The sequence below is a fragment of the Perognathus longimembris genome, chromosome 18 (genome assembly GCF_023159225.1).
Source record: "Perognathus longimembris pacificus isolate PPM17 chromosome 18, ASM2315922v1, whole genome shotgun sequence".
Taxonomy (NCBI): Eukaryota; Metazoa; Chordata; class Mammalia; order Rodentia; family Heteromyidae; genus Perognathus; species Perognathus longimembris.
In genome coordinates, this window is record NC_063178.1 from 35,531,943 (window position 1) to 35,545,658 (window position 13,716).

The window sequence follows — 13,716 nt, forward strand, 5'->3', positions numbered from 1 at the left end:
TGTCACAAGAAGCTGTTCAATATGTTGGGTCTGTGAGCAGAGCTTGCTATGGAATCTGAAATGACACTTTGCTTCTGAAAAATGCTCTTCAACTGCGGATTTGTTAGTTGGCCTGTGGAGGTGGTTACTCACGAAAAACACAACAGAATATTTGGTGTCTCTGATAATTACATAGGACTCTAGGCATTCACTCACTGAGGACAAAAGAGTATCCGCATAGGAGTCATTGAAAAATCCTTAATAGCTCTGTGAAGATGGTCATGGAAAATAATACCTATGAAATTAACTCCAAGAAAAGGATACATTTTCAGTTGCCATTGTTGCAGTTTTTGTTTTCTTTTCCTTTTGTCCTGTTTGTATTTGAGTGGATAATGCAGTGTACATAAAAGTTTGAAGAAAGGTGAACAAGTACAATAGTGTGCCCACTAAATTGTAAATGAAAAATGAAGTGTATTATTTGTGGGTAGGGATAGAAGGAAAATACCAGGAGAAAATGACAGAAGGGGAGACATGGTTCAAAAAGAATTGTACTCATTATTCATTACCTGAACTATGTAACTGTAATCCCTCTCTATATCAATTCTACAATAATAATAAAAAGTAAATCACTAAATTAATAAAAATATACACTCTGCTGGGCAAAAAAAAGAATATTTGGTGTCTCATGAAAGCCTATTCCATCTTTTGTGTGCAAGAGGTTTTCATTGTGGTGCATGAAGTAGCAGGGAACAAATAATTTCTCATTCTTGGCATAAATAACTTTCTGAATCTCATTCATAACAAATTACCCACATATACTTATCTAATCTTATATGCAAGCATTAGACTGTATATGCACATTCTATCTCAATTATGCGTAATGTTTTTAACATATTCCTTGGCAGAAAAGCAAGGATTGAGTCCAGCAAAATAATAAGTTTTGAAATATTCTGAAATTTCTGTGCTCATTACACAGGTTTACCTTCAAGAACTATCGGTTTGTTTTGCCTTGACTCTTTCTATGGAAGAGATCAACAAAACTGCTCCTCTACATAACTTGACTTTTGGATTTGATATTTGTAATGTTGAATTTGGATTAGCAATAGCATTTAAAAATCCCTTCATTTGCTTTTTTGGGAACTACACAGTTCCTAACTTCTCATGTAAAAGTGGCAGCAAGTCTATAGGAGCACTTACAGGACCATCAGAAGTAATATCTACCCAGATAGGCACATTGCTGTGCCTCTACAGGTTTCCACGGGTGAGGTTGGTAGGAGTGTCTAATTTGGCACCATTTAAGGGGTTTAGAAGAGAATGAGAAACAGTGACTACAATCATGGTCCTATCAAATTTTGTGATATCAAAGAGTAAGTATTCAAGAAAATGGGGGAACTTCCGGGAAGACAGCAGAGGAGCAGCAGAGCCCTAGCTGAGCTCCCACCAATATCACAGTTTTCCCATCCCAGAGAAACTTTTACTCCTCGAAAGACAGCCAAAGTAAGTTATAACAGTACAGGGTTTATGGCCAGGAATGAAAAATCGACTTTTTTGGTCTGTAAACATAGATTTGAGCTCCGGGTGGCATCCTGCCGCACCAGTGCTGGCGCCAGCACAGTGCCCTACACTCCACACAGGTAAAGCACACAGCAGAGACCAGGGAGATATCCTCCAGATGGCGGCATACAGACACGGATCGCAGGCTGAGCACAGATGGGGGGAAATTGCAGAGAAAGCATGAATACCCCATGAACAACATTCTCACTCTTGCCCATAGAGCAGCTTTTAGCAGGTAGCCCTTCCCCCACTGCCAGAGAAAAGCACCATTTTTGACACTGGCATAGGGTCAGACCAGACTGGAACTAAAGCCAGCCTGGGGAAAGCAAGGACAAAGCGGCCATCTTTGAGAAGGGCAAGAGGGACCAACCAGTGAGAGCCAGCTCCACCCAGGAGAACCACCCCTGCCCAGGTGGGGGGGCTTGTCCTGGGCCACAGATCAGCTAGAGGTGCCCCACCCTGCCTGCCAGAATACCTAAATTAAAAGCAAAAGCAGCGAGCAGCTATAGGCTGCATGGAACACCCAGATGGGAGAACAAACAGTTCCTGAGAAAGATAAATGGTCCCATCACAGAGGAAGCTCAATTCCCAGCCCGAAATGGAGCTTAATTCCAGACCCAGCTCTGCTGAGGAGGCCACCCCGCACAGGAGGGAGGAACCTCCCCCAGGCAAGCAACGCTCAGCCAGGTAAACCAGGCCAGAGGCACCCCGCCCTGCTGAGTCCACAGCCTATTCAGAGCCAGGCATTAAAGGCAGCAGCCCCACAGCAGAGAGGAGGAGTCACGATTCCTGAGACTGTTCACGTCCCCCATCTACAGTGGACACCCAAGTCTTACCTGCAAGCTGTGGGAATCACAGAGACCCAGGATTTCACTAACAGGGGAAGAGGTTCAGAGCAAATCCACCCCCTGCGAACTGAAAGCAAGTCAAACCAGCCAAGCAGAAAAATAGACTGCAGACCATCCCAAGGAAACCAGAGACTAGAAAGCCCACCCAAACAAGGAAGACTACATTTTTTTCCTCAAACATTTTTTAAGCTTTCTTTTTTAATTTTTTTTAATATATTTTCATTTCTGAAACGTCGATGGTATTTTTTGTTGTTTTCCATTTTTACATGTGTGTTCTGTCAAGTTATTTGTTTTGTTTGTTTTTGGTTGTTCCTTTCTCTGGTTATTTTTTCCTTTTTATTTTTTAAAATAATTTTTCTCTGTTTTGTACATTTGTCTGCCAGTTTTTTTATTTATTTCTCTCTTTGCATTCTCTTTCTTTAAAAATTACTTTCCTATGAATAACACCTCCACTCTTTACTGGTAACTCTCCATTATCTATCATTTTAAAATTGTTCTTTCTACTGATTCTACACTCCTCCACATTTCCACATCACTGAAACTAAACCAAAATCAACACCCCGCCCCATACATTTTACTCTATTCTCTTTACTACCTCTAACTTACCCTCCTAACTTACTTCCAGGACCTCCAGATTCCATTGACTCCTGGTTATTGGATAGAGGGTATCCCTGCTTAATCCGAGTGAATCAAAAGGGTTCAGAGAGAAAGCCAATCCAAAAAGAATTTAATATAAGAACAAGAATTGCTCATAGGGTTGAAACAGTAAATAAGTAACTACTGAATACAGGGCTAAGGATTGGTTGTTATATTGAAGTTGTATTCTTCAGGAACATCAAATCTAATTTTATATACAGGTATACAAGTTTTCTGTATATAATTGTGACCTTCTAAGATTTACAAAATAGTGCTTGGTAAGGTCTCCTTTGGATCTTAAACAGTGCTCACAGCTGCTTGTAGGTTGGCATTCCCAATCCAAATGAAGAAACACAAGAAAGATGGCAAGCAATGGAGCCTTATGTCCCACTTAAAACAAGCAGGAAGCAGAGCAGTCAATCAAAGACAAAGAAGAGAACCCTCAAAATGCTCTACAAAGTCTACTGATAAACATAATAAATGAAAAGCTTGAATCAATACAGCAATCCTACCATAAAGTAATAGACGATTTCATGGCCTCGACAAATAGAAAGATAAATGAAATTCAAGAGTCAAATGAAAAGATAGCTACCCAGGTGAGAGACAGCACTCAAAACCAAATTAATCAAGGTAAGGAAGTAAGGAAGTACATACAGGACCTAAGAGATGACATGGAAATCATCAGGAAAGACCAGTCAGAAGGAAAAGAGATTCAAAATTAAGTAGCTTGCCGACAGTTCCGACTAGCTGAAGCAGAGGATCGAATCTCAGGAGCTGAAGATTCCCTGGAATCTATGGATAAACTTCAAAAAGCAACACAAAACGAATCCAATCGACAAGACAGATCACTCCAGGAGATCCAAGACACAATCAAGAAGGCCAATTTAAGGATAATAGGTATTGAGGAAAACCTGGAGAATGAAGTTAATGGAATAGGCAACCTATTTAACAGAATATTAGAACTTCCCAAATATCCAGAAGGATAGGCCTATAAAGATATAAGAAGCATTTAGAACCCCAAACCGACCAGACCAGAACAGGACATCCCACTGACACATTGTGATCAAAACAGAATCAAAAGAGTCCAAGGAAAGAATCTTTAAAGCTGTTAGGGAGAAGAAAACAATGACATATAAAGGAAAAGCAATCAGAATTACCCCAGACTTCTCAGCAGAAACATAAAAGCAAGGAGAGCATGGAATGAAGTATGCCAAACCCTAAATAAAAATAACTACCAACCAAGAATACTGTACCCAGCTAAACTCTCATTCATAGCTGAAGGTAAAATAAAAGTCTTCTACAGTAAGGAAAAATTGAAACAATATATCTCCACCAATCCAGCTTTACAGAAAATCCTCAAAGATGTACTATACAGGGAAAATAATCAAGATCCCAATACAGACAGAGAAATGAACCCTAAATAGTTAACATCAGATCAAGAAACGGGAAGACACAGCTTTAAACAAGATAGTGATAATGAAAGGAACGAACGATCATCTCTCAATCCTAACTCTCAAAATTAATGGACTTAATTCTCCAATCAAACGACATAGGCTCATAAGTTGGATCAAAAATCAAGATCCATCTTTCTGTTGCCTCCCAGAGACACATCTATCCAGCAAAAGTAAACATCTTCTAAAAGTGAAAGGCTGGAATCAAATCTATCAAGCAAATGGCCCCCATAAGCAGGCTGGAGTTGCAATCCTAGTATCAGACAAAATTGACTTCAAATTAAAAAAGGTAAGAAGAGACAAAGAAGGTTACTACATACTAGTAAAGGAATCCCTCCTACAGGAAGATATAACCATCCTAAATATCTACATACCAAATACAGGAGTACCCAACTTCATCAAACAAATACTACTGACTCTGAAAACACTCATAGACCCAAACACATTGATAGCTGGGGATTCCAACACTCCACTATTACCTCTGCACAGATCAACATGCCAAATACTGAACAAAGAAACCACAGAACTAAGCAACTACATAGACCAACTAGACTTAACCGACATCTACAGAATATTCCACCCAGCAACAACAGAATACACATTCTTCTCAGCAGCACATGGAACATCCTCCAAAATAGATCACATCTTAGGGCACAAAGAAAAATTTGTACAAATTCAGAAATATCAAAACCATTCCCTGCTTTCTCTCAGACCACAATGGAATAAAATAAGAGCTCAACTCAAACAGCCACCACAGAAAATCCTACAATTCATGGAGAGTAAACAACACACTGCTGAACCATCAGTGGGTCAATGAGGAAATTAAAACGGAAATCCAATGTTTATGGAATACAACCAAGAAGAGGGGCACAAAGTACCAGCTCCTTTGGGACACAGCAAAGACAGTACTCAGAGGAAAATTTGTATCTCTGAGTGCATACACCAACAAACTGGAGAAACAGCAACTAAATAATTTAAGGAAGCACCTTAATTTCCTTGAAAGAGAACAACAAGCCAAACCCCAAGTCAATAGACAAAAGCAAGTAATTAAAATCAAGTCAGAATTAAATCAATTAGAGACACAAAAAAAGCATAGAAAGAATCAATAAAACAAAGAGTTGGTTCTTTGAAAAAAATCAGTAAGATAGACAGACCCCTAGCAAACCTGACAAAAAAACGAAGGCAGCACACTCAAATAAACAGGATCAGAGATGAAACAGGTAACATCACCACAGAAACAACCAATATTCACAACACAATGAGGGACTATTTTGCAAACCTTTATGCCAACAAATTCAAGAACTTGGAAAAAATGGATGATTTCCTAGAAAAAATTGATATCCTCAAACTCAACCATGAAGATTTATACCTTCTAAGCAGACCCATATCCACTATTGAAATATAAACGGCAATAAGTGATCCAAGAAAAGCACAGGTCCACATGGATTCACAGCAGAATACTACAAGGCCATCAAAACAGAACTCACACCAATATTTCCCAAACTCTTCAATGAAATTGAAAGAGAACACTCACTACCAGACACATTCTATGAATCCAGTATAACCCTCCTCCCAAAACCAGGCAGGGACGAATCACAGAAAGAGGACTATAGACTGATTTCCCTGATGAACATAGATGCAAAACTTCTCAACAAAATTCTGGCCAATCGACTTCAACAGGTCTTCAAAAAAATCATACACCACGATCAAACTGGATTCATCCTTGGGATGCGAAGTTGGTTCAATATATGCAAGTCAATTAATGTAATCCACCACATCAACCATAGCAAGGTAATGAACCACATGGTTATATCACTGGATGGGAAAAAGCATTCGATAAAATCCAGCACCCAATTATGCTAAAAGCCCTGGAAAAACTGGGATTCCAGGCAACATTCCTGAATATAATCAAGGCAGTTTATGACAAAACAACAGCAAGCATAACTCTAAATGGTGAAAAATTAAAGCTATTCAGGAACAAGAGAGGGATGTCCACTCTCTCCCCTGCTCTTCAACATAGTACTAGAATTCCTAGCCAGAGCAATTAGGCAAGAAGAAAATATAAAGGGGATCCAAACAGGAAAAGATGAAGTTAAACTTTTTCTCTTTGCAGATGGCATTATCCTATACCTAAAGAACCCCATAGACTCTACCCCCAAACTAATAGAGCTGATTCCAAACTTTGGTAAAGTTGCAGGTTATAAAATAAACCCTCAAAAATCAACGGCCTTTCTCTATGCTAACGACCCGAAGACCAAGGATGAAATCAGGAAAGCAATCCTTTTGCAATAGCCTCAAAAAACATAAAATACCTAGGAATAACCTTAACCAACGAAGTGAAAGACCTCTATGATGAGAACTTTGAAAACATGAAAAATGAAATTAAGGCAGAACTAAGGAAATGGAAAAACCTCTCATGCTCCGGGATTGAGAAGATTAATATATTCCATATGGAAATATTGCCAAAGGTTATCTACAAATTTAATGCAATACCCATTAATATCCCAACACCATTTTTTAGTGAAATAGTGGAAGCAATCCAGAAATTCATATGGAACAATAAAAGACCTAGAATAGCAAAAACAATCCTAAGCAGAAAGAACAGTGAAGGAGGAATTACAATACCCAACTTCAAGCTGTATTATAAAGCTATAGTAATAAAAACAGCTTGGTATTGGCACCAGAACAGGCCTGAAGACCAATGGAACAGAATTGAAGACCCAAAAATGATCCCACAGAACTACGCCTACTTAATCTTTGATAAAAGAGCTAAAATAACAGTCTGGTAGAAAGATAGCCTTTTTAACAAATGGTGCTGGCAAAACTGGGTCAACACATGCAACAAACTAAAACTAGATCCTTATATATCACCCTGCACCAAAATCAATTCCAAATGGAATCAAAGACCTAGAAATCAAAACAGACACACTGAAAACACTAAAGGAGGACTAGGAGAAACACTTGGGCTCCTTGGCACAGGAGGGAACTTCCTTAACAAAGACCCAGAAAGGCTACAAATCAAAGAAAGGATGGACAAATGGGACTGCATCAAACCACAGAGCTTCTGCAGGGCAAAGGACATAGCTCGCAAGATAAACAGAAAGCCCACAGATTGGGACAAGATCTTTACAGGCCATGCAATGGACAAAGTTCTCATGTCTAAAATACATGCAGAACTAAAAATATTACCTTCCTCCAAACAAAACTGCAAAGAACCAATAACCCCCTCATCAAGTTGGTTAAAGACTTAAAAATAGACTTCTCTGATGAGGAAATGAGAATGGCCAAGAGACATATGAAAAAGTGCTCTACATCACTGGCCATAAAAGAAATGCAAATCAAAACATCATTGAGATTCCATCTCACCCCAGTGAGAATGTCCTATATCAAGAAAACTAACAATAACAATTGTTGGAGCGGATGTGGCCAGAAGGGAACCCTACTTCATTGTTGGTGGGAATGTAAACTGGTTCAGCCACTCTGGAAAGCGGTATGGAGATTCCTCAGAAGGCTAAACATAGAGCTCCCCTATGACCCAGCAGCCCCACTTTTGGGTATCTATCCTAAAGACCACAAACAAAAATCACAGTAATGCCACCAGCACAACAATGTTCATTGCAGCACAATTTGTCATAGCTAGGACCTGGAACCAATTCAGATGCCCCTCAGTAGACGAATTGATCAAGAAAATGTGGTACATGTACACAATGGAATTTGATGCCTCTATCAGAAAGAATGACATTGCCCCATTTGTAAGGAAATGGAAAAGGTTATACTAAGTGAAGTGAGCCACACCCAAAGAAACGTGAACTCTGTGGTCTCCCTTATAGGGAATAATTAGTACAGGTTTAGGGAAGTCACAGCAGAGGATCACAAGAGCCCAGTAGCTATACCCTTATGAACACATAAGATGATGCTAAGTGAAATGAACTCCATGTTATGTTAATGATTGTTATATCACAGTTATAACTACTTTCAACGTGCCATGTGTAACTGTAGCTCTATTATTGATGATCTTCTTGTATCACCTTCCTGTGGCTGTACCTACACTATCTCTCTATGTTATCTGAGTTTATTGGAAACCGTGTATACTGGTATTAGAACTAGGAAATTGGAAGGGAATACCAAAATCGAGAGACACAGGGTAAAAAAAAAGACAAGCAACTACAAAAGCAATACTTGCAAAATTCTTTGGTGTAAATGAACTGAACAACTCATGGGCGTGGGACGGGGGGAGAAAGGGGCAGGGGGGTATGAGGGATAAGGTAACAAACAGTACAAGAAATGTATCCAATGCCTAATGTATGAAACTTTACCCTCTCTGTAATTCAGTTTGATAATAAAAACTTAAAAAAAAAAAAGGAAATGGGCTATCTATGTTCCCATCATTTGGAAAATTATTGAAAATTTAGAGCATACAAAGGGACTATTTTGAGTTTTTTAAATTATGAATAATTTTCTTTAAAAAATCAGGAAATGGAAAATGACTTTAAAGTGTAAAGGTATGCTGTGCTGGGTGTTGGTGCCTCTCACCTGTATATCCTAGCTACTTAGGAAACATATAACTAATTACCATGAAAAATCAGGAAGTAATGTGTGGTTCAAGTCTTGAAGAAAAATCTAAGAAAGTGCATTGGGCTCTGACAGTTAATAGTCCTGTACACACACACACACACACACACACACACACACACACACACACACACACACACACACACACAACTGCCCACCAGAATGTGAAAGATATTACATTGAAAGTAGAAAGTCAGGCCCTGGAAGAGAAAGGAGGCATTTGTTCTCTCATACATAAATATTAAATCTAACATGAATATGAAATATGATATAAGGGTAGAATACATATCAGTTAAAAATGCATACATACGATTAACCTATAAAGTAGGTTGTTACACATAACTATGAAATTCCATGTTACAATCTCTCTAATCAAATAACAAACAGTATACAAGTGAACACCAGACAAATATAGCACATATTGCCTGAAGGGTGCGGGTATTAAGGAAATGTACAAAGGACCAAATGAGTAGAAAATAGATGGGTGGGAAAATTCAACTTACTATTCAAGGTACATATGGGAAATGGAGCTAGGAACACATGGCTGGGGTTGTAATAGAAGGGAGGATTTAATGAAGATAGTGACAAAGATAAAGAGACAATTTAATAACAAATTGACATGTTGCACACATATTAAAATTTTTAATTTTTTTCAAAAAGTAAAAGAAAATCCTGCCACCTAGTTCGACAGGTTATTTAATATACATCATGGCTGAGATTGTGATGGATAGAAATTTCTCATTCATGGAGCATCCAATTTTCATTCCCTTTAGCTCACCATTGGGCCTTTTGATGAGGCCCTAAATGACCACAGGAAGTTCCCTGCTCTCTATCAGATGGCCGCAAAGGACACGTCGATAGCCACTGCTATGGTCTCCTTACTGCTTTACTTCAGATGGAACTGGGTGGGACTCTTAACCTTTCAAGATGGGAACGGCTTGTGGATTCTTCATCTACTGAAAAAGAAATAGACAAGAAAAGAATTTGTGTAGCCTTCCTGCTAGCAATCCGAAACTATGGCTTATCATTAGAAATCATGGCACTGTATAAACAGATTAATAAATCTTCATCAAATATCCTCATTATATACGGTGATGATGAATCCCTATTACATTTATTGGTGTGTATTGAGCAGTATTTAATTAGAGGTAAAGTTTGTATCCTGAACTCACAGTGGGAGTTAACTATGAGGAGGAGATATTTCATGCGAGGTTCATTCCATGTACCTCTCACTTTTTCACACCCTCACCCAGATGTTTCTGGATTCACAGATTTTTGTCAAGGCAGTGAACCCTTCAACATACCCAGAAGACTTTTTCCTTGCTCGGCTGTGGTTTCTCTCTTTTAATTGCTCAGATTCTGAGTCTGACTGTATAACATGGGAGAACTGTCCTCATGAGGCCTCCTTGGATTGGTTGCCTGGGCACATTTTTGACATGATGATGTCTGAACACAGTTACAATATATACAACAGTGTGTACGCTGTGGCCTAGATTCTCCATGCGATGCTGCTATATCAAACAGAAGTACAAACGATAGGAAACAGGAAACAGATAGTGCCTTCCCCTGCACAGGTAAGGCCTTCTGTTTTGAATGGCACGCACAAGAAGCACAGTCAATTCCTAGAAGGCTTTCTTACCACAAGAAATTAAATATTTTTGTTACGTTCCCCAAACAAAAAAAATTAAATTTCTATAAATGTCTGTGAGGTTTTCTAGACATGTGCTCCTGTGCTCTTATGGAATACAGGCCAGTATCAAGGGAGAAATCAATTCCATGCTTCTGTACTTTCTTCTAGTGACTAATAACCTCAACATACACATGAGTAATGCTGTGAAAAGAGTATAAGCACCTTTTCCCTCTGAGTTTTTAAGCATGCCCTGCTGAGCAAGAGTATCTATATTTTTCATAAATAACCTAGATTGACTCTTCTTTAGGTTTTAAAACTTGAACAAGCTCAAGCTATAACTATTGACACCCATAGAATTAGTTGTTGTGGGAAACTCTAGGCACCTGAGAATCGCTGCATTTATGCTTATTTAAATGAAATAAGGTTCTCTTGAAAAGAGGCCTTCTAGCACTTTGCTGTGTGACCAGCTTTCAGGAAAATTATTCTTACTGCTCCAAAGACTTTCTTCTGGACTGCTTTATCACGTGTCTATGCTTTTCTTGAATTCTGATTCAGAGACTAAAGACACTCAGGAGCTTTTCTATTTTTTTCTTTTTCTTTTTCTTTTTGTAGGCATATGAGAGTCTTTATTGGAAGCTCAAGCCTGGGCTCACGCTCATCACTGATGAAGCGTGTCTGAATCGAGAGCCCTAACACACTCAGGAGCTTTTCTTAATTCAGCTTTTCTGTCTAACCACTGGGATATACTTCAACATAAGATTATGTATCTCTTGTAGCTGCACCCTTTTCTGAAGAACACCCGATTTCAGAATCCTGTTGGAGATCAGGTGATTTTAGATAACAAAAGAAAATTGGAGGCAGAGTATGACATTGTGAACCTTGGAATTTTCCAGAAGGACTTGATCTTAAGGTGAAAATAGGAAAGTTTTCTCCATTTGCTCTACATGATCATCAACTATCTTTATCTGAAGAAATGGTAGAGTGGGCCATAGTAACTACAGAGGTGAGTTGTTATTTAATTCTAATGATTTTAAGAGCGTGTAAGTAAGTAAAATGTATACCTGATTGAATGCCAGCACTGACTACTGTAATATTAGCTACTCAGTTCTGAATGTCATGGTTTGAAGTCAGGCCCAGCAGGAATACCTGTGAGACCCTTATCTTTATTTAACCACCACAAAAGAGGTCCTGGGTGCTGGTTGATGCTTCTAATCGTCTCTATGTGGGAGGCTGACATCCTCAGATCTCAGATTATAGCTCATTTTAGAGCCCCAGCCAAAAAATCTGTGAGAATCTATGTCACTAAAACACCCCAAAACTAAGCTAGAGCTGTGGATCAAGCGGCTGATCACTAATCTTGAAAACAAAACAGCTCAAGGTCATTGCTTGGAAGTGTCCAAGCAAAGTGTTCAAGCTCCAGGATCAGCACCCTCCAAGAAACATTCAGTTTGTTTCTAAATGTGAATTTTGAATATTGTCATAAAATACAAATTGCATGTCTCTTAGCAGGGTTCTAACACCAATGAAGTACCAAAGGAATTGCTTTATGTATTTGAAAGGTTTACTTATCTTTTAGTTATCATTTTAAGTATGGACATTGAGTTGTGTACAAAAGGCTGAAAATTAATATGGAAGCATGAAGAGATGTCTAAAATTATTGTAAGGACATTAGGAATGGCAAGGAAGAGTATGAATGATTTTCATTGCAAGTTAATAGTTTCAACTAGACTTGTAGCACCAAGTGTAGGAACATGATGAAGTTATAAAAATAATACCAAATATGTCTAGTAATACTTGGTCATATGAAGTTGATGCTAGTAATTATCAATATGTCAGAATTTTTTTCTAGGTAGGAATTTCCATATTTCCTCTTAAGTAGTGAAAAGGGACTAATGGTAATTTTTCTTCCTCACCAGACATGGAGCAGTGAGTGAAGTGTCCAGATCACCAGTATGCGAATACACAGAGAAACCAGTGCCTCCTAAGAGCTGCAAGTTTCCTGGCTTATGGGAAGCCTTTGGGGATGCCCTTGGCCTGCATGGCTCTTGGTTTATCGACACTCACAAGAGTTGTTCTTGGGGTCTTTGTGAAACATCACAAAACCCCCATTGTCAAGGCAAATAACCAGGCTCTCAGCTACATCCTGCTCCTCTCCCTCATCTTCTGTTTCCTCTGTTCCTTGCTTTTTATTGGCCATGCCAACACAATCACCTGCATTCTACAACAAACCACATTTGGAGTTGTGTTCACTGTAGCCATTTCTGCTATTTTGGCCAAAATTGTAACTATGGTTCTGGCCTTCAAGGTCACTTCTCCAGGGAGAAGGATAAAGTGGCAGCTCCTACTAGGAGCTCCTAATTTCATCATTCCCATCTGCACTCTGATCCAGGTGACTCTCTGTGGAATCTGGCTGGGAACCTCTTCTCCCTTCATTGACACAGATACACACTCTGAACATGGCCACCTCATCCTCCTGTGTAACAAGGGCTCCCTCTCTGCCTTCTACTGTGTCTTGGGATACCTGAGCTCCCTGGCCCTGGCCAGCTTAACTGTGTTTTCCTGGCCAGGAACCTGCCTGACACCTTCAATGAAGCCAAGTTCCTGACCTTCAGCATGCTGGAAGGGCAAGGTCATGGTGGCTGTGGAAGTCTTCTCCATCTTGGCCTCCTGTGCAGGGCTCCTGGGCTGCATCTTTGTCCCCAAGTACTACATCATCTTGATAAGGCCAGATAGAAATTGCCTGCCTGGCTTTTGGGACAGAAAATGCCCTAGGCAAATTCAGCCCTCCTAAGAGGAAACTTACACATTTGTTCAAGTATGTTTCTTTTTTCCATTACATATTAGTTTACATAGTTGGAATAATTTCAACAAATAAGCAACTTTTACTCACTTTTCTAGTAATGGTGTAGTCACAATTTATAGCCAGAGGCAGGTCAATTTGAATTTTATTTCATATATTTTTGTTCTTTCTATTTACTATGCACTTAGTTCCAGTTTTCTGATGGTTCAGAGATATTTGCAGTAAACAAAGTATATTAGTCCTTGG

At 39.1% G+C, this 13,716-nt stretch overlaps 1 protein-coding gene and 1 pseudogene across 1 annotated transcript in view; both read left to right on the forward strand.

The window, feature by feature from the left end:
• Positions 1-10,011, forward strand: part of LOC125366928 (vomeronasal type-2 receptor 116-like) — a 60,604-nt gene extending 50,593 nt beyond the window's left edge. The window contains exons 10-12 of the mRNA XM_048367625.1: positions 956-976; positions 1,080-1,240; positions 9,814-10,011. Coding sequence (XP_048223582.1) covers positions 956-976; positions 1,080-1,240; positions 9,814-10,011 — 380 coding nt within the window. The remainder of the gene's footprint in view (positions 1-955; positions 977-1,079; positions 1,241-9,813) is intronic.
• A 2,577-nt stretch (positions 10,012-12,588) lies between these two features.
• On the forward strand, positions 12,589-13,461 carry LOC125366929 (annotated as a pseudogene).
• Positions 13,462-13,716: the final 255 nt, after the last annotated feature.